The 22054-nt window shown below is 33.8% G+C and overlaps 4 protein-coding genes across 4 annotated transcripts; 1 reads left to right on the top strand and 3 right to left on the bottom strand.

The window, feature by feature from the left end:
- Nucleotides 1–1645: 1645 nt before the first annotated feature.
- On the bottom strand, nucleotides 1646–6803 carry LOC106708027. The gene is made up of 5 exons (XM_014499486.2): nucleotides 5282–6803; nucleotides 4562–5062; nucleotides 3932–4153; nucleotides 2387–2672; nucleotides 1646–2121 (listed from the first exon to the last, which is right to left on the bottom strand). Exons 1-5 carry the CDS (start codon nucleotides 6533–6535, stop codon nucleotides 1961–1963), a joined length of 2424 nt encoding a protein of 807 aa, XP_014354972.2. The 5' UTR covers nucleotides 6536–6803; the 3' UTR covers nucleotides 1646–1960.
- Nucleotides 6804–11625: 4822 nt separating this feature from the next.
- Nucleotides 11626–12271, top strand: LOC106707999 (40S ribosomal protein S24). Its single transcript, XM_014499451.2, has 2 exons — nucleotides 11626–11769; nucleotides 11877–12271. The coding sequence occupies exons 1-2, from the start codon at nucleotides 11720–11722 to the stop codon at nucleotides 12223–12225; spliced, it is 399 nt and encodes a 132-aa protein (XP_014354937.1). The 5' UTR covers nucleotides 11626–11719; the 3' UTR covers nucleotides 12226–12271.
- Nucleotides 12272–15460: 3189 nt separating this feature from the next.
- On the bottom strand, nucleotides 15461–17161 carry LOC106707989 (lactosylceramide 4-alpha-galactosyltransferase-like; the record flags this gene model as incomplete). The annotated part of the gene is made up of 3 exons (XM_014499441.2): nucleotides 15461–15722; nucleotides 16071–16195; nucleotides 16608–17161. Coding segments are annotated over 3 exons (903 nt in total), but the record flags the coding sequence as incomplete, so codon positions are not given.
- A 904-nt stretch (nucleotides 17162–18065) lies between these two features.
- LOC123721313 (lactosylceramide 4-alpha-galactosyltransferase-like) lies at nucleotides 18066–19717 on the bottom strand. Its single transcript, XM_045679764.1, has 3 exons — nucleotides 19020–19717; nucleotides 18617–18741; nucleotides 18066–18295 (listed from the first exon to the last, which is right to left on the bottom strand). Exons 1-3 carry the CDS (start codon nucleotides 19715–19717, stop codon nucleotides 18072–18074), a joined length of 1047 nt encoding a protein of 348 aa, XP_045535720.1. The 3' UTR covers nucleotides 18066–18071.
- Nucleotides 19718–22054: the final 2337 nt, after the last annotated feature.

Here is a 22054-nt window from a genome sequence, read left to right as displayed (position 1 = left end):
GAACTTAACAATTTTTATTTTTTAATTATCACTAAAATAAGCGAAGTTTTTTATAACAATAAATTGTGCAAGAACAAAAACTAAACGCACCATACTGTTAACAATTAAAATTAACACACAGCATTAATCAATGCCTGGAATGGAATGTGTCTTTGTAAATTAGCTTCGTTACGTAATACAAAAACTGACTTTATTGTAACTGGGTTTTGACCGCAGTGACACATCTAATATTGACACATATTTTTGTCTTTGTTTTTCCAAACAGAAAGTAAAGGAAAACAATGGGTCAAAACAAGTGTCGCTGTCGTCAAAAGCCACAGTAAACCGGCCTAGCAACAATAAACAAATTTACCATTTTAAGTGTTAGACAAGTTGACATCTATGTAGACAATATTTGAAATAAAAATGTACTCATGTTATGTAAAACATCTCTACATTTAAAACGGTCACGGTACTAAACAATGGTTATGTTTGATGAAACGAAAGCCAACTTTAAAGAATTAAGACAATTATATGAAGGGCAAGAAGGATTCAGTATTGAAAAGGAACGTTAAAGTATGGGATAAATTATTGAAAAGGGATGTTAAAGTGTGGGATAAATGGTTGAAAAGGGACGTTAAAGTGTGGGACAAATTGTTGAAAAAGCAATACTGAATAAGATAACACCTCATGATACGTGCTTTTGTTAGAAAAAAATAATTATAAAATCATTTTGATAGCTACTCTGTGCAAAAACAATATTTAGACATCTCGGTGTTTTCTCCTAAGCCTCCTTTGTATGATAAGGATTCTGAAATCAGATAGAAAGATAGCATTCTCTGTTAAAGATAAAAAATATATCTATATAATACGTGTGTATGCATGTTGCGTGGTATACATAAGTACAAATTCCAATTCTGTTCTTAGAAAAGAAATATTTATTCGGAACAAATTGTTACAGACATGTTATTATGTGCCTAAAGATCATCGAGTCTATGGTTATAATTACTTTATCTGTTGCTTACGTAGTTTTTAAAAGTATTATGTAAAATACGTATTCTTTCGAGATAACAGAGTTCATTATATCGGAGGTGTTATTAAGGAGCGCAAGGATGAAAGAAAAATGGGAAGAAATGTTTAAAGGTATCAATTGGCGATATTTGACCACAAAGAGACAATCACAAGTTATAAATACTTTGCTTGTCTATGATCGTGTTATTTTATAGTCTCTTATAAATTAAATATGATGTATGATACTGTCAAGATGACAGTGATAGTTCACATATAATCCAACTGTCATAACATTCTTGTGAAGTATTTTTACACAATTAGCAGTGAAAGCAATGAAAATATTTAACTGTGTTTTGTTTTTTTTTTGCACATTTTTCTAATGGCGATCAATAAAACAGTCTAAAATCAATAATAATGAAAAAAAAACTCGTAATTAAACAACACACTTCATTAAATTTTATATTTTTAAAGATTAACATTTGCTTAAAAATAAAAAAGTGATTTAAAATATTAATTTCTAATTTATACTACAATAATATTTCGTAACATGTTATAAAATTTAAGCTATTCAGGCAATTGCTTTACTCGTATTAACAGAGTTTGGAGAATATAAACCTCATTAATAATAATTTATTTTTAAACGTTTTTAGCTGACATTATAATAATTCCACTTCCAAGAAATATTAAAAATTCTCAAAAATCATCTATATCTTTCTACATAATTATTTTCTTCGGTCAATGATTTAAGGCAGTTCTTTTGCGTACAAAAAACAATTTTAGTACGCCATAGGCAGTGATTTAAACCTTTTTTTCTGGCAAATGACTCTTGGGTTGTACATATAAACCGTATTTCAAATTAATATTTCTTAATTTCTTTTTGCATATTATGTTAAATTCTACGTCAAAGAAGCAAAGCGTGGTTTTCCTAATATAATTCTTAATAAATGCACTACGAGAAAGTTAGGAGAATCTACGCAAGGCTAGATACGCTATTATGTTCTATATTCTGACGCCTTTCTTGATAATTCTTCACAGGTTGTATGAACGAAATGAGTACTCCAGATACAATGATCCAACCGCCAGCTAAATAAAAGGCCAGTTCCCAGGAGAAGGTCAAATCATAAATAAGACCTGGAAAAGTTAAGGTTTTTGCATCAAGAAGACTTCGTCATGGAGATTTCGCCAGGAAAATTGTCTGTTTATTTCTTGTATATTAAAGAATTATAATAACAGTAGTAAAGATCGCAATAATAATAGTTGCTGCACGAATGTCCCGCTCGCTAAGTACACAGAAGACAGGCATGAAGTAATTCCGCGTTTTGTCTGATGAGTATGCCGAAGAGAAGAAGAACCAGGTACTAAGTAAAATGACCAAAATGACTTTTTAATAACTTACCCGACAATGGTGGTCCAATTAAATGACCAATTCCTTGCGCCAACAAAACCAAACCATAGGCAGAAGTAAAATCATCCAATGATACTAATTTAACTAATAGACTCGGTGTGAAAGTAAACGACGCAGCAAAAAGCAACCCAAATGCTGAAGATATAGATACTAAGATCCAGTAATTAGATAATGCTAAAGGTAAGGCTGCAACTGTAGCACCGCAGAGAATAAGACAAAAAGCGTACAAGTTTCCAATAGACACTTTAGGAAAATCTCCGATCCATCCGAGACCGACCTGGAATAAATATACTAAATGCATATGAAAAGTAATAACGGCTACGGCCCTTCGTACACAAAGCAACGTAAATCATCGAAACTATAAACATTTTCTTCGCCATCTTAAGAATCAAGTCGACTTTTCTCACGACGCTCTTGATAAACAGGTTAGGATCGACTGGCTTTGGCTAAAAACGCGCTATGTACGAACATCTATGAGTTTTATTGCTTAAGTCGCTACGTAACTGTACTCGTTTAGTTTCAAAGATTTACGTTGTCTTGTGTACGAAGGGCTTAAGAAGATTAATAAATTATTATCAAGGACTATCAAGGTCATTTGTCTTTGAAAACTAGCATCATTGGAATTTAGTCATCTTGAAGTAAACAAGTATTACTTAAAACGTCTAACAAATAAATGTAATCCTACAATATAGTAATTTGTTCTATTATCAACTCTTTCTCTTCCTACTCTTTTGTTACAAGGAAAGGATGGGAAGGGGAGTGTAAGGAAGAAGGGACGTATAAGAAGGGGAAATATTCTATTTCTAAGCGTCCCTTCATCCGAAGATTAAAGAAATGTGTAATTGCGGATATCTATAGGCAGCGGTCGCTTCGCTATTTCGGCGAATTCAGCTGGCCACTTACTCGTTTGCGACCATAGAATATAAAAAAAATATAATAAGATACTAATATATGTTACTATTAAAATTATTTGACAACAAACACTTAGGCTTGATAAAGTGTTATTGCTGATATCAAAAAGCAAAATAATATTTCATCTTTCCAGATTTAGTTTAATGGCATTCAGTAAGTTGGCACAAATACGAAATCTGTCACATTCAATGAGAGAATACTGTATTTCTGCCAACCTCGAGATAATCATTGTATCGTTTTACAAAATCTTACTAAGGTCGTGTCATTGAGTTTCGAGTTGTTACACTGAGTTATTATTATCCTTTAAAATAAAAATCAATGTTTATTTGTCCTTTAAGCTTCCCTAAATCTACTATTTTTAATCAATCTTTGGACAGAATCTTCAGTGGTTGCTTTTCGTTTTCAGTGATTCTTTTAGTTTGCAACATGGCGTATAAACATTTAATATTTTTCAATTTAATTCACCTACTACTGCTCATTTTCGAATTCAATAGGTATTTTTAATTCAAGAAGAATAGCGAGATTTGTACATTCCTTGTTAAGGTAAACAATTTGTGTACACTGCAATAATTTGTAGTTGAATCTGTGCATGTTAAACAATTTCAATAAATAATCCATACTTACCATACCAATTGTATTTGTAATTCCGATTATACTTAACATCATAGCTCCATCGTCCTCGGAATAACCTTTGAGTATCATGTGCTCAGCTAAATAGAAGTACGGTACAATAAACCAGATGAACAGGATCAATGTACCCAAACACAGAAGGTTGAACGTCATCTTCTTGAACAAAGCCACATTGAACATGTCGGAGAGGCAATTTACACAATCTTCGTTCCATTTCTGTAAAATTAAACTAAATTTATACTCACTTGCTTTGTCCTTTCGTACATCAACATTAATAAACCTAACATGAGAGCAGAGATTACAGATTGTTTAGCATCCTCCAAAAAACAAAAACAAATCTTATAGACCAGATTTGTTACTATTTAAATTATTAAACTTTGCGTGCTGGATGCCTAATTTTTTTCCTCTTTCACTTCCCACACTTTTCTTGTATGCAGAGGATGGGATGGGGAAGTGGAATTGACGGAGGAGGGGACACCTAGGATGGTTAAATATCCCCTTTTTGCGTCCCCTCGTCCATCGATTAAAGGTAGGCAACACAATTGTGGATGGCTTTTTTTCTGCGAATTCAGGTGGCTGCATTCTTTTTTGCCACCTTATTATATTAAAAAAAGTTAGTCTTACCTCTTCCTTTTCGTTAACAGATATCATAGAATTTTTAAATAAATCCGGACAAGACGATGCCTTGAGTCGATATCTCTTAATGTTCAACATAGCATTTCTGTGACTTATTGAATTTATCGGCATTTTCAAATCTTTCAAGTAATGGTGGTTCACTGACAATTGTTTCTTGAACCATTCCCTACGATTTTCTTTACTGTCTTGCTTTTCAATTTTGTTAGTCTTTTGTTCAGAATCTAATAATTTAGTTACTTCGAGTTCTTTACAATTCTTCAGTTGATATTTTTTTAGAGAATTTTCTTTCTTGTTTCCATATTTTTCAGAATGAGTTCGTTGAAGAAATTGATTCGTATATGCCACTGCTGGTGGATCTGTGTTTTTATTGCCTTCTATCAGTTTTTGTACCTCCGTGTTATTTGTCTGTATAAAAGATGGATTTTTTACTTCTATTTTGTATTGTTTACTTATATTCTTTATTATTGATTCCAACATTTTCCTTGACCTCTGTAATTTAAATAAATGAGTATTAAAATTTTTGATTTATTAAGTATCGACCTTTTAGAAATATCATATCATCCGCAAATAAAGTACAGATTTTAACGAAATTTCGAGAACTCGAAAATTGTTCTCTGGTCGTAACTATCTTTGCAAGACCTACATAGTCCTGCCCATTTGTCAAAATTATGCTTTTAAATGTAATACTTTACTTTAGAGGAAACTTACCTTGTCGTCGTATGTAAGATAGCTTGGTAAATTATCCATAGATCTTGACTTTTGTAGATTCCTTTTCGTGTAGGATAAAATATTTTCGTATCTTTTTATAGCTTCAGATTCATCTTTTATAACTTTTTCAGGTGACACTCCCTTTGTTATTAATCTTTTCATACCTACACCCCTTGTTGGTGCATCAAAATCAAACACATAAGGATTTCCTATGGAAGTAAAACTAGAATTTCTAGATTTACTTTCGTCTTTGACAAAGTTGGATTTTTCTTCATTTCTCTGTTTCTTTTGCTCTCGAATCCACCACTCGGGGTCCCTCATAACGCAGCCACAAACACATAAATTAAGTAGTGTCCCAGATAGTAATAGAATCGTACCCCTCCAGCCATATTCTTCAATAAAATATTGAGTCATTGGTGCATACACGAACGTTCCAACACCGGTACCACAAGCTCCAAGACCTACAGCTAAGTTCCTTTTCTTCTCAAACCAATACGCTATAGAAACTACTGCTGTGACATAAACTAATCCGAGACCCAATCCGGCGATCACTCCAAATGTAATCATCATCATTTCAATGGTATTTGATACTGAAGCTAAGACAAATCCAAGAGTTGATATCAATCCACCTAAAATTGTCATGCTGCGGCATCCGTATCTGTCAACTAAAGCGCTCATCACTGGACCTGATAGAAGTGGTACAGCTATGAAGAGACTACCGATCCAAGCAGTCATAGACTTACTCGTTTTAAACTCATCCAAGAATTCAATGTAAAGTAGACCAAAGGAAAAACTAATTCCATCAGCTATCATAGATATAACGAAAGAAGACATTACAACAACCCATCCCCAACCTCCATCAGGGATGGTAGGTTTTACATCCCTTTTTATAGTGGATTTAACATGAATTTCTTTACCTTCTTCGCTAGGATTTATAGTGATATTAATGAAATTATCAATTGACTTATAACTATCTCCAACACGGTAACCAATTGCTTTATGTTTCGATTTCAATTTGGTACTTCCTTTATGGATCTTACTTGTGCCAAAAGATAAAATGCCTTCTTTGTTACTTATGTCTATTTCAACGCTGGAAAATGAATTTGTTTCATAGTTACTATCTTGTTCTTCGTCTCCACATATACCTGACGTGGATTCAGATAGAAGCGATTCTCTTATTTCCTCAGATTGCATTAAATTATTAGGAGTTCTGCTATTTCTTATAATATTTGAATCTTTATGATCTAATTCCATTTTAATATTAATTATTGGTTAGAATTAATACTGCAGTGTGACAAAGGTTTTTCTTGATTTAACGTCTTAATCGCGGATCCCTAGCGGAATAGCGGCTTAATTCTCTCGCCACACAGTTTAATTTCAAAGTGTTAGGCTTATTTTGATAGGATACCATTAAGAATAGTATTGATTTTCTGAAATTTGGTGAACCGTCACCCATACAGGGTGAATGAAGTATACAGTTCTATAGAAATATACCCTATTGGTTCAAAAACAATTTAGCTGAGATGATGATTTCTATGGCAACACAGGAAGGCGGTTGGACATCTGAAAAGAATAAAAGATATAATAACTTTCACTAGCATAATCTTAGATAGATCTAACTATTTTTCTATAATCTTAATGAAAATTGGAAGGACAGTTGTCTCTAACTGCTGCACTTACTATTTAAAAAATCTGCACTAAGTGACAGAATATGTAACTATTAAACGATTCTAACTGCAGCAATAAGATCTAACGTTGATTTCTGAGACCAATATGTTTGTATACCGCTATGACTTAGGGTACTTCAAGAAGCGAGCGTATCACCATCTTAAAGGCCGGCAACGCATCTGCGATTCCTCTGGTATTACAGATGTCCATGGTCATCGATGAACACCTTGGTGTTACCGCTGCTCGTTTGCCCCCTTCTCTTATAAAAAAAAATATAACATATTGTTATATCTGGTTTGTCAAAGATAATGACAGACATGACTGATATTTTTATATAAAGATTTTTGTATCGGAAACTAACGTTAAGTTATATAAAAATAAGTTAATTATTATAAAATTCTTATCACAACGCCCCAATCTGTATCTATGTAATCTTATTTTGTCAGATTTAATCTTTTACCGTGACAAACATACCGGCCCACTTGTCTCGTACGCTTATTACGAGATACTTTAACAAATTTTGCTATAATAGCAAACAGTTTTGATATAAAATTGTAATGTTTGTTTTGTCTGGAGAATTGTTTCTACGAAATCAAATCAAGATACTAAATAACTTTTGCGTGTAAATAATTAAATATTAAATCGCGAGATAAAGTTGTATGAAATATAGTTGTCGCCCGCGACACAGTTCGCGCGGAATTGAAAAAAAACGCAATAAGAAGCCTATGTGTTCTTCCAGACTATTTTCTATATCTGTGCCAAATTTCATCAAAATCCGTTCCACCCTTCTGGAGATACCCTCAAACAAACATCCATCCACACATTCGCATTTATAATATTAGTAAAATTTACTTTAAATTTCTGAGAATATGAACAATTCGATTGCATGTGTTTTGACTACGATTTAATCAAATAAATTAAAATCGTACGATGTTTCGTAATTGTTTTGTCTACAATACTATACTGTAGATAGAATTTTTTTAAACACTTATTAAATAAGAATTACTATCTCGTTGCAATATCGCATGACCGAAGCATGATTTATATAATTTGGCAAAATAAAAATGATATTGTTTTATCAATGTAAAAATTAAATTAATTAATTATTAATGTATTAAATTGGTTAGCGCCAGCATGCGGAATACGAGAGATTTCCTATTCACGCATGCCATAGCGTTCGTATGCGAGAACCGTTTTCATTTGTCGTTAGCGCCCGCATGTATCACGGAGCGCTGATGACGGGCGTTCCAAGTACATACATTAGGAGTGTATTACTGTATAGTATTATATTTATTATCTGTGGTATAAGTTAGCCATAATGGAAAAAAACAATCATAAATAGTCTTTGGGGAATAAAATTAGAGCTTCTATAGTTTTTTTCTAACTGTATGGTATTTCTTACATGTAAATTGATATTTGGGTGATCCCAATCCACTCTGATACACAGCATTGGTGACACTCCATCAAACCAATAGCTTGAATAGAAACCATGCAAACCAAATAACTTCGGATCAAACACAGAGGTAACCCTGTGTACGAAATGAGGCGACTCTTGGCATTTGTAAAATTTTATGTTATGCAATGATAAAATCGCGATATATCAAAAACGGAATCACGTAGTGATTTCATACGTAACAAAACATAATAACCAGAAATATGATAACCTACGTTTGTTATGAATAACTGCATTATAGCAATTCAACAATATCTTTTTCTTAAATTAAAACAATTATATAATTCTGAAGCTAGCGGAGAGTTATTCTTCCTGTTTTTACGGTCACAATTCTTACGCATTGGGAAAATACACTAAAAAAGAAAAAGGTAAACGCTAAGAAAGAAAGAGACAGATAGAATTCACGACTTGAAAATGAATTTAAAAAAAACAACATCGTAAAATGGTCACAGAGTCGCTTAGTGCAAAGTAATAACTAAATGAAATGTTCGTTAAAGGTTTGCTTAAGTAACTTAAGTAATTGATGAACAATTTATAAAAAAAACATGCAACCCATAATCATTAAGGTAGACACGCGATTACAAAAACGTATGTCTTTCAAGCTTGTGAGAAAAATAACGAAAAAAGGGTTCTTACCACCTGATGGTTTAAATTATAACTCCGTTTCTTATTTAAAAATAATATATTTTCTTCAAGCAGGCGCTTGGAAAAATCGAAACGAATTAGTTGTAAATTCCTTTTTGAAGTCAAGAGAGCGATAATCTTGAAGAATATATAAGTAAAAAACACGAAGAAATAACTAGCCTAACGAAAAAAATTTTCAGGTAGAAAGTAGAATAACTTTTAAAATATTTTATACGTCTTCCTCGACTAAAATTATGACATTTTTCACACAAACACAGTAATCAATTAGTTTCGCAACCAAACTTTCAGTATAAACTTTTCAAAATACGTTATTTATGAAGTTTATTCTGTAGCTAGAAACATCTCGGAAAACAATAGTCGTATTTATTAACAAGCATAAGAAATTATCAACAATTTACTGCTTCTATAATTCCTTTCATAGAAGCACTAGCTGTCGCCCGCTACTCCGTTCGCGCGGAATTACGTCACTGAATTCCATTACACATTTATAGAATTACTAGTTGTTCCTGAGACTCCATCCGCGCGAAATTACAAAAAAACTGAAGCAATAGCCTATTTGTTCTTCCAGACCATCTTCAACATCTATGCCAAAGTTCAGAGAGATCTGTTTTATCTGTTCTGGAGTTACCTGCTAACAAACATCCATCCATCTAAAGTCTAAACTATCGCATTTATATTAGTAAGATTTCATAAATTAACTAATACATAAGAATTAAAAAAAAGAAAACAAAAAGTTTAATAATTAAATTGTGCTTAAAATAAAATTATAACGATAAAAGTAATTATGGACCTATTTATGTTATAAAACAATTACATAAAATTACTTACTTAAAAGAAAATCCGTAATTGAGACCAGCCAAAACTTGTGCGCTCGTATCTTGAACGAACACAACTACTGCCCTTCAGCGTTAACAAAATACAGCTGGCGCCTGAAACGATCGATAGAGGGCGGGGAAACCTCCCTAGCCATCACCCAGACACCCCGTAAACCTCCGATAAAAGCGTAAAATAAAATGCTAAGGTTGCCCATGCAATAACCCAAAGGTCTACATTAAGTGGTCAAGTGACAAGACTACGCAACGTAATAGTGACGTCAGAGGAAAAATATGTAACAGACGCGGCAATAGGTAAAATTATAAAGGTTGCGTAATATAGCTCGTTGTTGTATTACAAGACGAGATGAGTCTTGAAACTCGCACTTTTTATTCCAAGTGTCATCAAGGTGAATATTATAGTCAACGGTTAGGACTTCTGCAATGATTTTTCATATTATTGTCCACCTACTTTATTGTTTCTGTATCCTTTAACGAAAGAATTTTAAATAAGTACTTGAAATCTTTTTGACAAGTTGCTATTTAAGTATTTCAGGCGCAAAAGCATAACATAATAAAATGAAAATTCAAATCCCCTTAAAACACTAATAAAATTTTAGAAATCTCTCGTTTCTTTTAAAAAAATATAAATACAGAATTTATATTTTTTCTCTTCTAATCTATGGCCGTGTATAACAATATTTGTTCCATTGTTTAGACGTGGTTAGAACAACATGTAGAATTTTTATCAATAATCTATACAAGGTTGTTAGTACAATAAATATTTACTGGTGTTATTTTAATGAATACATTTGTTGTATAGTTTATATTTATGTATCTATATGTAATTTTACCTCTGACACATCAGAAAATATACGATTAAGATGGAACATTACATAAATTATGTCTATAAGAAGTTTATTTCGTAAATTATGATAATGGATTCGATGTTTTTTATTGGATCAGATTTGGTATATTAGTTTGGTTGGTATTAAATGGATCCCATTTATAAAAGAAATATTAAAATGCCTTCAGAAAAGTCATTTTCTTTAATGTCATTAAAGGTCAAGAAAATCCCCGAGGAGAAATAAAAAATTGCTTTTATATACAATGCTAGCTGCCGTCCGCGACTCTGTCCGCACGGAATTAAAAAAACTTATCTTAGCCATTTCGTATACACCTTCAAACAAACATCCATCCATCCATCTATCCATCCATTCATCCATCTAAACATTCGCATTTATAATATTAGTAAGATTCTATTCATTATACCTGCCTTTTAATAATGCCATTAGATATATTTTAAATGTAGCATAGTCCGCCAAAAGGGGTAGGCAGATAATAAAGATTTCAATTTTGCGCGATTACGACGATGCTGGCTGGCACACTTCTATCGCTCCATCTGAAAGTCCGGAACAGTGTATGTATGTACATTTTTAATGTTATATGTGCATAACTTAGAGTTTAAATGTAAAAAGTTGCTTTTTATCTCAATCCCTTGCAAATTGTCTTGGTTGGATTTTTTTAGATCATCTGCTATCGCTATCAGCTAACAGAAATGTAATCTTCTCTTTAATGTTCGATATTCTTTTCAGTATTACAAAAAAAACTTAATCTAATTTTAAAGAAAAATTTATGAATCTTATTATAAACTCGAGTTTGAAATTTAGCTAAACTAGTTATTGAAAATATTTTTTCTTTATGCCAATTAAAAAAAAAACTTGTTGTAAAATGATAGCAACACTACCAACTTGTCACTTTTGAAATATTTTGTGTAGCAACACCGAAACGTTCTTTTTCTTTGCGAAGTTGTTAGAGACACGTGCGTCAATCACGCCGAAAACTCTAAAATAAGCAAAAATGAGTGAAGGAACGGCAACGATTCGTACTCGTAAATTCATGACCAACAGGTAAATGTGTTTTACGTAAAGTTCGACTTCATAAAACATTGTGATTACCAAAGTTCGGCCCCGCGTTACCATGACAGGTTATGTGTGACAACGCTTGTGGTTTTCAGGTTGTTGGCGCGGAAGCAGATGGTCTGCGATGTGCTTCACCCTGGCAAACCTACCGTCAGCAAAACGGAAATCCGTGAAAAGCTCGCGAAGATGTACAAAGTGACACCTGATGTAGTTTTCGTCTTCGGCTTCAAAACGAACTTCGGTGGTGGAAAATCGACTGGGTTCGCGTTGATCTACGACACATTGGATCTCGCCAAAAAGTTTGAGCCCAAACACAGACTCGCACGTCACGGCCTGTATGAAAAGAAGCGACCAACTCGCAAACAGCGCAAGGAACGCAAGAACAGGATGAAGAAGGTACGCGGTACCAAGAAATCCAAAGTAGGCGCGGCCTCCAAGAAGTGATGTGATGGTTAGGAATGTAAGTAAATAAAAATTCAAAAAAATTAAATTTTGTTTTTCTGTTCAACCATTCACCTGGTTATTTCAACATGATATGAGGATCAAAATATAAAACAAATATTTTTGTTTTGAATTCAATACATACGAACTCCTATAGCTAATATTTAGCCAAACAGTCTTACTTTGTTAGCTTCAGTGTGCTCCTAACAATTTTTCTTTTTTTATGGAAACAGAAAAGTAGTTTGTTGCATTTGTCAGAAATCAGACCATAGCCACATTTGTGAAATTAGTATAATTCAAGAACAACACAGTACCAACTGAGCTGCCGTTAAGAAAAGGATGCATTAGGGTCAAGTGTCTACTAGATTAAAAAAAAAAACCTAAAAAATTTGCTCTAAAACTTTAAATCAATTACGATCTTGAATATTTCACTGTTATAGATGTAAACAAGGTTATAAAAATAATTTTTCAGGAGTTCTTGCAATTTCTTCATCTTTCCTGGTTCACTAAGTCAAGGCTTTACAATCAAACAACAATCATGGTGCGAGCCGAAGGTGAAGTCTCAATTTCAGAGGTTAAGGTGCACTTTCAGTTGTGGCACCTGCTAGTTATTTTTTTAGTCATTGTTTCTTCATTATTTCAGTTATTTATATCCTGTAGTCTCATGTATATTAATTATATATCTGGTCTGAGCCTAGGCCGCTTGTCTCTCTTGAGTTTGTGGTGTCTTCACATTTTTCTGGAAAAAATATTCTCACAGTTACTAAAACATTTATTTAATATAGTGCGGCAGATGAAACTACTGTGCACAGCTAGTGTAAAACTGGAAGGATGGCAAGGAAGAGATCCCTTTTTTTGTTTATCCTCTCCTCTGTCCAATAAAAATGAGACAACACAACTATTCAGCTTGTTTCAGATTACTTATAGATAATAGCACATTAGGAGTGAAAACAATAAAACTGTTACATTTTTGAACTTGAAGCCATGCTGACAAATATGAAAATGATGCGCGGGCTGCAGATGTCACTTGCTGTGCAATAGGTTGGAGGCATTGGAGAAGGTAGGGCAATGCGGGTTGTATAGCGGCTGCGCTCTGCTTTGTCGCCGTAAATGTGTGGTTAGTGAGTACTTAGTACTCCCTCTCTATGGACACTTGGTACAAGCATATTGGAGATTTTTGGTATGGGTTAATCTGCAAATATAAAGTCTTTCTGTTCATCCTCTCTCAATTTAATGTAGGCAATCAGCAAATGCGGATATTAATGTAACAATCACTCGCAGTTTGGCTAATTAAGTTGGCCACTTGCTTATTTGCTACCTTACTTGAAAAAATATGTAGAAATGTAACAATGAATAAGTGATAAGACAGAAGACATGAATTGAAACTCTTGTTTAACAATAAGGGTGTTTCATATTGTTCCTTTTAATTGTTAATGCTGCAACTCTGTATAGATGAAAATATTATTAAACCTATGTCTGTTAAGTTGTGACATAACTTAGATAAACAAGTGAAATCTTGATGAATTAATCTTTTTTAACTCTATCCCTAAAATGTTTCTTATGCTATTTGCACAATCAAATTCATCACTTAACCTATTAAATATATTTTTTACTCCAGGTTTTAAGCACAATCGACAATCAAATCTACTGTGTTTTTAAGTTTTTTTTCAAAGTGCTGAAAGATAGTAATATTACATATGTATTATACTCTAATGCAATATCTTTTAACCACTTGTATACTTTTCACAGTCATTAGCTTTGTAGATAAGAAATACGTTGTCATTTTCCTATTTGTATTGTGTTTTATACTTAACAAGAGTTAAAGTTAAATTTTTTCAGATTTTCAGTCAATTTTTAATTTACAGTAAATAAATAAACTAGTGATGGATTCGAGTGACTAGGGTAGTTTTTATATTACTCGCACTCTTAATAAATTTTTGACAACTCGAGTTTCGAGTGACTCGGGTCGACTCGAATTAAGTGTAACTAGAGTTTACTCGTACCCCTCGAGTGGTTTATATCGAGCCAAGTGAGAAATTCAAGTTGTGACAAGTTTACCCGTAGGTTCTCTTTGAAATTATTTATATAATCTGTTTGTGTGAGTTGTTACTTGTTAATGTTTTGGTCATTTATGACTGTATAGCATTAGTAAGTGGTGAAAATGAGTAAAAGTTACAAATATTTTGGTAATACAACTAACTTGATTTCTCACATGAAAAATAAACATCCAGTTGAGTACAAGGATAGCAGTGGTGAAGGTAGTTTGTCACAAGCATGTTCTTCGAGTAAAGTCGAGAGTTCTGCTTCCACGTCTGCCACTAATAATTCTATTTCAAAGAAACGGTGCTATCAGCAATTACAGCTTGCAAAGCCAAATGTTTCTTGATTATGTATGACAGGTTTAGTTTGAAGGAAAATTCTATGTTTTATATTTTGTTTAGATTTTTTTTGAGTAGCTTTTACATTAATGAATACACATTTTCTATGTAAAATTAATATTGTTTTATTCGTTTTAAAATTTTGGTCATTCGAGTTTTATATTCCGAGAGACTCGAGTGAAAAAAGATCACTCGAGTCCATCACTAAAATGAACGGCAAAACAAAAATTATAGCTATAGATTCAAAATTCATATTAGGCAATAGATTTAGGATAGGCACAGGAAAAAAATCGATTCTGCAAAAGAAATAGGATATCGATTCTTATTTTAAGGAAAATTCTATTAATATCGTTAATCATTTATTATTTTATGAGTATTCAAGAGTATAAATTGGATTTTTTTAGAAAGTACAAACGTTGCATGTAGTAATTTAAGAATCTCTTTTCTGAAATTCCTACAAAGATGTTTCATACAAAATCACACGTACAGACCGACAACGTTATCTGAAGTCAATGGGGCTGTTTTTACTCAATATAGATTGATTAAAGATGTCAACATGGTCAACAGTGAATGTCATAGCTAGCAACGAATTTCGTCAAATTTCACTCAAAAAATTAAAAAGAAAGTTCGTGAATTATTTAACACAAAAAACTGTTTATTATATTTTTGTTATTAAAATATATACATACTGTTAAAATATATATATATATACTGAAATATAAACTGACAGATGACAGCGGAACCACCTACTTTGTGCTTTCAGTTTTTCTCCCCATTAGCGGCTGAAAAGAAAAGAAGGCAATCTGTCGAGGGGTCTCTGAATATAGTTTGTCTGCTCCGTTCATTAGGCTCCAAGGATGACAAATTCTATTTTGTCGCGGCATGGCGTTCTAATAGATTATAATCCAAATCGATCGCCATATAATGTGTAAGTCGACGGGCAGAATGTTCGAGCAAGGTGTGCGTACGGGGAACTTTTGTTGGGCGTGCGATTTCTTGTTACATGATTCCACACGTGATAAATATATGCATCTTTGTTCTCGAGTATTCCCGGCTCGAAATATTTATGGCCATTTTCCCATTTAATTGGGTAAAAAAGTTCTGGCCCATACACTTCAAATCCTGTAAATAAAAATTTATTGGTGGTACAGTAAGGGTCTATGGTTTCCGCAACATCACGATTAGCGCGTATTTTGATTTTCGATCCTTGGCAACACTTCAATAGGTAATTCAATGCGATCGAAGTCGCATGCAACTGTTAGTTTATATTTATAATCAGAAAAAGAAAAGATATTTGTTTATCCAGAATAGTCAATTCATTACTAAAAAATATTTTACGTAAGAGTAGCAACACACTATATTTCATTGTGTTATAGATTCTTTGTAATATATGTATTTATTTTGCCGATCAAAGCTGGGAAGACTAGTTTTTGGCTAACAGTTTACAACATTACCAAAATTTTACATCACCTTGACATATGTCAGAGGTCATGCGTTTGAGGTCAGTAGTATTGCACCTTATCTTTAACACTCTAGTAATGACTCCTGGCCCGTTGTAGCTCCACAAGTCGTTTCGGAAACTGCTCTTAATTTCGCTGAAAATTAATTTTATTATTAGAAACATCCTAGTCACTGTATCATCTTCATCATCATCAGTTACTGTAGAAAGAAGGATAGTATAATTAGCGTAAGTAAAATACCACGATTAAACAGAAGGTAGGCATGAATTGGAAATTATTCCGCATTTCGTCCGCTGAATGTGCATACCATAAGGCCAAATTTTAGTTCTTTTTCTCTTCCCACCCGAAGGGGAAGTGGAGTAAACAAAGAGAGGACGCATAATAAGAGGAAGTATCCTATATTTGCGCATCTCTTCCTCCGTCGATTAAAGGAAGGCAACGCATCAGCGGATGTCTTAGGTCAGCGGTCACTTCCCCATATTACGAATCAGGCTGCTTACTCGTTATACTACATAAAAGAATATGTAACACAATGGTTTAGTTAGACCTTATCGCAGCTTCAGCAATACTTCTACCGTCGCTGTCCAACGAAAAGGCCATAGCGCCGTTGCTCACTGTCAATTCGCTCTCTCTGGCCGCCCAGTTCGCAGCCAAGGTGCTCAAACGTTTCGCAACCACCACATCCAAATCCAAATAAATACCACCAAATTTGTATAAAGTTAAATATCTTAATAAGTCCGATGTATGCTCCACTCCCCACTGTGAGCTATCCAAGGCGCCGCTCCGGACGATCTCTTGCACTGGAGTATTCTTAGAGTATTCATCTATATGTATTCTTGCAAATCGAACGTTCTTGAATTTTTGTTCGAGGCTGACATGTTCGAGAATCTCTTCTGAGATTGGTGCAGTGAACAGCACGTTTATTTGGTAGTCGGCATGCGCTCTCGCCGCCGACTCTATGGCACACAGATCTCTCGAATTCAAGCTAGAGCGACACGACGTCTCTAGGAAGAAAATGCTTTTGTTCGACGGTGAGAAATCATTACTTTCAGCCGATGGCAAGGCATCCTCATCCTCCGAATAATAACATGAAATTCCATAATAATGCCACGATTGGAGCGTAGATTTCGATTTTTTTATAAAACCAAACAAAGTCATGTGTAAAAAAATAAATATTATAACACTTACGGCTATTTTTAGTTTTATGTTAACACCAAACATTTTTACGAATTACATGACATCCCAATTATATGACATAATATGAGAACCCAAAAAATGCATTTTTTAACAACCTTTATAGATATGAACTGGTCGCTGCTTAGAAATGACAGTTTTTGTTTTGTTCCGACGTCTATTAATGTCAATGACAGTAAAATCTCTATCATTATTTAGTTCCTATCCTCACCACCTCTACCGACCGCGAAAATCATATTGGCACAAAATACCACGGCTTATAGCCTGTCCGTGAAAAGAGTTCAGTGTCACAGAGTGTACTCTTTAAACTCCTTAGTCAATATTCATGCATGTGTTCACATGTAATGATGATGAAATGTAATGATGAAATGATACACGGAGGTGGTTATTTCTTAACTAATTTGGAATGAAATGCCACATTGCTTTATAACTTTTTGAATGATTTATTCAAATACATTTGTGTAGATAAGTTAAAACATAACAAACGATACACATATTTATATAAAATACACTTTAACATACATACGCACGTAAAAAAGAGTTTGTGATCACTTGCAAAAGGTGATACACATATTTTCAAAATGTAGCTTTTAAAAATATTTTATGTTATATCTTTTCGAAAATTCAAATCCACTGTTAGTTTGTTTAGTCACATAACAATTCTTAAAGTTCTTTTTTAAAGATATTGATTGTTATTTAATTATAAAGTCAAGAAAAGTAGGATTTCATAATACTACAAAGTTGGTTTTTAGGGTTTAGTTGACTTCCAAATAAACGTGACAAATTCTATTTTGTCACGGCATGTCGTTCTAATAGATTATAATCCAAATCGGTCTTCATATAATGTGTAAGTCGACGGGCAGAATGTTCGAGCAAGATGTGCGTACGGGGATCTTTTGTTGGGCGTGCGATTTTTTGTCACATGATTCCACACGTGATAAATGTATGCATCTTTGTTCTCGAGTATTCCCGGCTCGAAATATTCACGGCCATTTTGCCATTTAATCGGGTAAAAAAGTTCCGGACCATAAACTTCGAATCCTGGAAATAAAATATTAGTATATATATATATATAGTAGTATATATAGTACTAGGGGTGGTATGGTTATCTAGATTTTAAGACTAGCATATTTTGATTTTGCGAATCTCAGAGACATTTCAATACGTGAATTCAATGGAGACGAAGTCGCGCTCTATAGTTAGGCACTTTGTTCACGTACAACAAAACGCTATATATTTTTTGTATTACATTATTTGTTTAGGCGATCGAAGCTGGGAAGACAATTTTTGACTAAAAATTTACAACATTAACCCCACCTTTACATATGTTACACCACCACCACCTTTATACATTAACAGCACCTTTACATATGTCAGAGGTCATGCGTTTGAGGTCAGTAGTATTGCACCTCATCTTTAACACTCTAGTAATGACTCCTGGCCCGTTGTGGCTCCACAAGTCGTATCGGAAATTCTTCTCAAGTTCACTGAAAATTATTTTTATTATTAGAGTGAATGTCTCGTACAGCGGCAGCGGTTTACGGTGAACGGTAATGGGTTTGAAAAATATTGAACAAGTAATTTGCTTTCTAAATTAAATCGCGAGGTGAAAGCCAAAAAAAGAATATTTTCCCTTCCTTTGCCTCCTCTCGTCTATCGATTAATACAGTGGTCACTTCACTATTTTACCGAATCCAGATGGTTGCTTGCTCGTTTTCCATTTTATACTACAAAAAAAACGTATAATACAATTGTTTTATAAGACCTTATCGCAGCCTTTGCAATACTTCTACCGACGCTGTCCATGGAAAAAGACATAGCGCAGGAGTTAACGGCCCATTCGCTTTCTCTGGCCGCCCAGTTCGCAGCCAAGGTGTCCAAACGTTTCGCAACCACCACATCCAAATCCAAATAAATACCACTAAATTTGTACAAAGTTAAATATCTTAACAAGTCCGATGTATGCTCCACTCCCCACTGTGATCTATCTAAGGCGCCGCTCCGGACGACCTCTTGCACTGGAGTATTCTTAGAGTATTCATCTATATGTATTCTTGCAAATCGAACGTTCTTGAATTTTTGTTTGAGGCTGAATTTAACATATTGTTCGAGAATGTCTTCTGAGATCGGTGCAGTGAATAGCACCTTTATTTGGTAGTCGGGATGCGCTCGCGCCGCTGACTCTATGGCACACAGTTCTCTCGATGTCAAGTTACGTTGACACGAAGTCTCCAGGAAGAATATACTTTTATCTGACGGCGAGAAGTCATAGCCGTCCGCCGATGGTAATGCATTCTCTTCCACCGAATAATGACACGAGATATCTTCGCAATGATCCCACGGTAAAGATTTTAATTTGCTAACATTGTGGAATAAAGACACATATAAGAAAAGAAATATAACTCCTACGGCTATTTTGCCACGTCTCACATTTAAAATTTTGACACAATTTTGATAAAACATTTTTTGAGAATTTATTGATATCCTAATTAATAGGACATTTTATATGACAGATAATAATTTGAGGGAAATTTTATATTGACCTAAGATTTTGACCCAAACGCTTTCTTTAGTAAGTAATAATGCACTAAGCTATTTCGCTTTATAATTATTAGATTGATTTATCGACACATGCATATCACGAAATATAACAATGAACACAGTGTGTAAAAACACATTGAAATTTTACAGTAAATAGGTTCATTTTTACTGTAATTAATTAGCGACATTCCGAGTTCTAGATACATTTCAATGAGGTGTTGTGCGATAATTTACCTCTACAATACAAAGATAAGAGGCATTTCTAAGTTATACGGACTGATGAGTGACTACATATTTTTGAAGCGTATACAAGCGTCTGAAACTTTGTATATCTATTCTAATATAATAAAGCGTAAACACACACTTCCTAGTAACGCAGAATCACAGCATATTTTTTTAATAATTCTATTTGTATTAAGAAGCTCTACACTTACGTTTTTGCCTATATATTTTCACGCCAGTACACTTAAGCAGTGATTGTCAAACTTATTTCTTTCACCCCTTTGAAAATCAATTATATTTCAGAGCGCCCTAATTTTTATTCAGGCCTAAAACTTAAAAACCACAATTTCATTATTTTAATTAATTTCAATGTCTCCCATTTTTTAGGCCTCTTATCGCCCCCTCCTAGGTTTCAAACGGTCCCAAGGGGCGTTATCGCCCACTTTGGGAAGTTCCACTCTAAGTTTTAGAGGGTGGAGTAAATTGAAAAAAATTGTCATACGAGTAAAGGATAAAAATTGCTAGCCAATAGCAGTAAAGATGGTTGCTATGGTAACGGCATCATTCAATGGAGAAGACCTTTGTCATTTGAGCATTTAAATTTTGTAATTTGCAATTGAAAATTACGGAATGCAAACATTTTTTTATTTAATTATTAAAGGGGCTTTGACGCAATGAGATCATACAGCCCCATAAGCCTTCCAATTAATCATCTACATTTTTTCTTAAACATATGTCAGTCAATTTAGACACACACAGAAGACAGGCGTGAAGTGGAAGTAATTCCGCGTTTCGTCTGATGAGTGTGGTACCGTAGGCCTAATTTTAGTCCCCTTTCCCTTCCCACCCTTTTCTTATAAGGATAGGATGGGAAGGGGAAGTGGATTTGTCGGAAGAGGGGACGCATAGGAAGGAGAAATATCCTCTTTCTGTGCGTCCCCTTCTCCGTTAATTAAAGGTAGGTAACGCATCTGCATTTGCGGATGTTTATGGGCAACGGTCGTCTCGCTATTGCGGCGAATCCAGGTGGCCGTTTGCCACCTTATGATATAAAAAAACATGACCGTCGAATGTTTCGTCTGTAGACGGGTAAGCCAGGATAGAGTTCTAACAGATATTACACCCGAAAACTTTAAAATACAAAATGTTGAATGTCTTCCACCATACCATAATATCTGCAATTAGGTGAATCAACTTTTTTCATAAGAAATCCGAACTTTTTACCAGGAATGTGTCCGGAAGGCCACATCGCCATCCTTATGAATAATGTCAACATTTAGATGTCTACACACGGGTGTAATATTTGTAGTTGAATCGTCTTATAACAAACAAATCCTGCACGATTATTTCGACTACAATTCAAGAATGTAAGCAATAAAACAAAGTGTTTCTGTATAACGAAAATGGATGGAATTTCATTCGGATGTAGTCGCATTGGAACAGCTAATAGGTACATTATGAAATTGTACTTGTGGCACTTCTTTTGATGTGAAACATCTATAGGATCACTTATACAATTCGGTTTACACCGAATCGTTGGCGTGGCGACGCTTGCCGTGGCGACGGGTCGCCAAGCTATACATATATATATTTTATGTGTAGTAGAGTGTACGATGAGGTATACATTATTATTGTCATTATTATCATCAGTATCATTTATTTAATTATAATATTTAATATTTTATGCACATTACTTGTACAAACACGATGTTTCACATCTGCCAGGCGTCCCATGACGGCTCACATTATTTTTTAAATAAAACAAAACAATTTTAAACATTGTATAACTTTATTATTTATCATTTAATAACTTAAATTAATGACATTTTACATTTAAAATAATATATGAATTTAAACATTTGCACGATATTACAGGTCACTGATAAATATGCGGTCCACAAAGTTATGCTGTTTACATTAATCCAGTCCAGCGATAGAATTCAATACTGGAATGCAATGTCTAGTGTTGGTTTAAGTAACAAAGAAAATCACTGGAATAATTACTATTGTTAAGCACAAATGTAGTGTTAATTTGTA

The sequence above is a fragment of the Papilio machaon genome, chromosome 10 (genome assembly GCF_912999745.1).
Source record: "Papilio machaon chromosome 10, ilPapMach1.1, whole genome shotgun sequence".
NCBI classification, from domain to species: Eukaryota; Metazoa; Arthropoda; class Insecta; order Lepidoptera; family Papilionidae; genus Papilio; species Papilio machaon.
The sequence above is the reverse complement of the archived record's forward strand: the minus strand, read 5'-3'. Positions and strand labels throughout refer to the sequence as shown.

Bases quoted from the DNA above. Each gene is read 5' to 3' on its own strand.
- LOC106708027 (XM_014499486.2), bottom strand. From the start codon at position 6,535: ATGGAATTAGATCATAAAGATTCAAATATTATAAGAAATAGCAGAACT. The intron at 4,154-4,561 runs GTAAGACTAACT...TTAATTTTACAG, and splicing joins CTGTTAACGAAAAGGAAGAG to AAATGGAACGAAGATTGTGT. The intron at 2,673-3,931 runs GTAAGTATGGAT...TATTTATTCCAG, and splicing joins TTACAAATACAATTGGTATG to GTCGGTCTCGGATGGATCGG.
- LOC106707999 (XM_014499451.2), top strand. From the start codon at position 11,720: ATGAGTGAAGGAACGGCAACGATTCGTACTCGTAAATTCATGACCAAC. The intron at 11,770-11,876 runs GTAAATGTGTTT...TGTGGTTTTCAG, and splicing joins CGTAAATTCATGACCAACAG to GTTGTTGGCGCGGAAGCAGA.
- LOC123721313 (XM_045679764.1), bottom strand. From the start codon at position 19,717: ATGTTTTATCAAAATTGTGTCAAAATTTTAAATGTGAGACGTGGCAAA. The intron at 18,742-19,019 runs GTCTTATAAAAC...AATAATTTTCAG, and splicing joins ATTGCAAAGGCTGCGATAAG to TGAACTTGAGAAGAATTTCC. The intron at 18,296-18,616 runs GTGCTGTTAATG...TTTTATTTCCAG, and splicing joins GACCTCTGACATATGTAAAG to GATTCGAAGTTTATGGTCCG.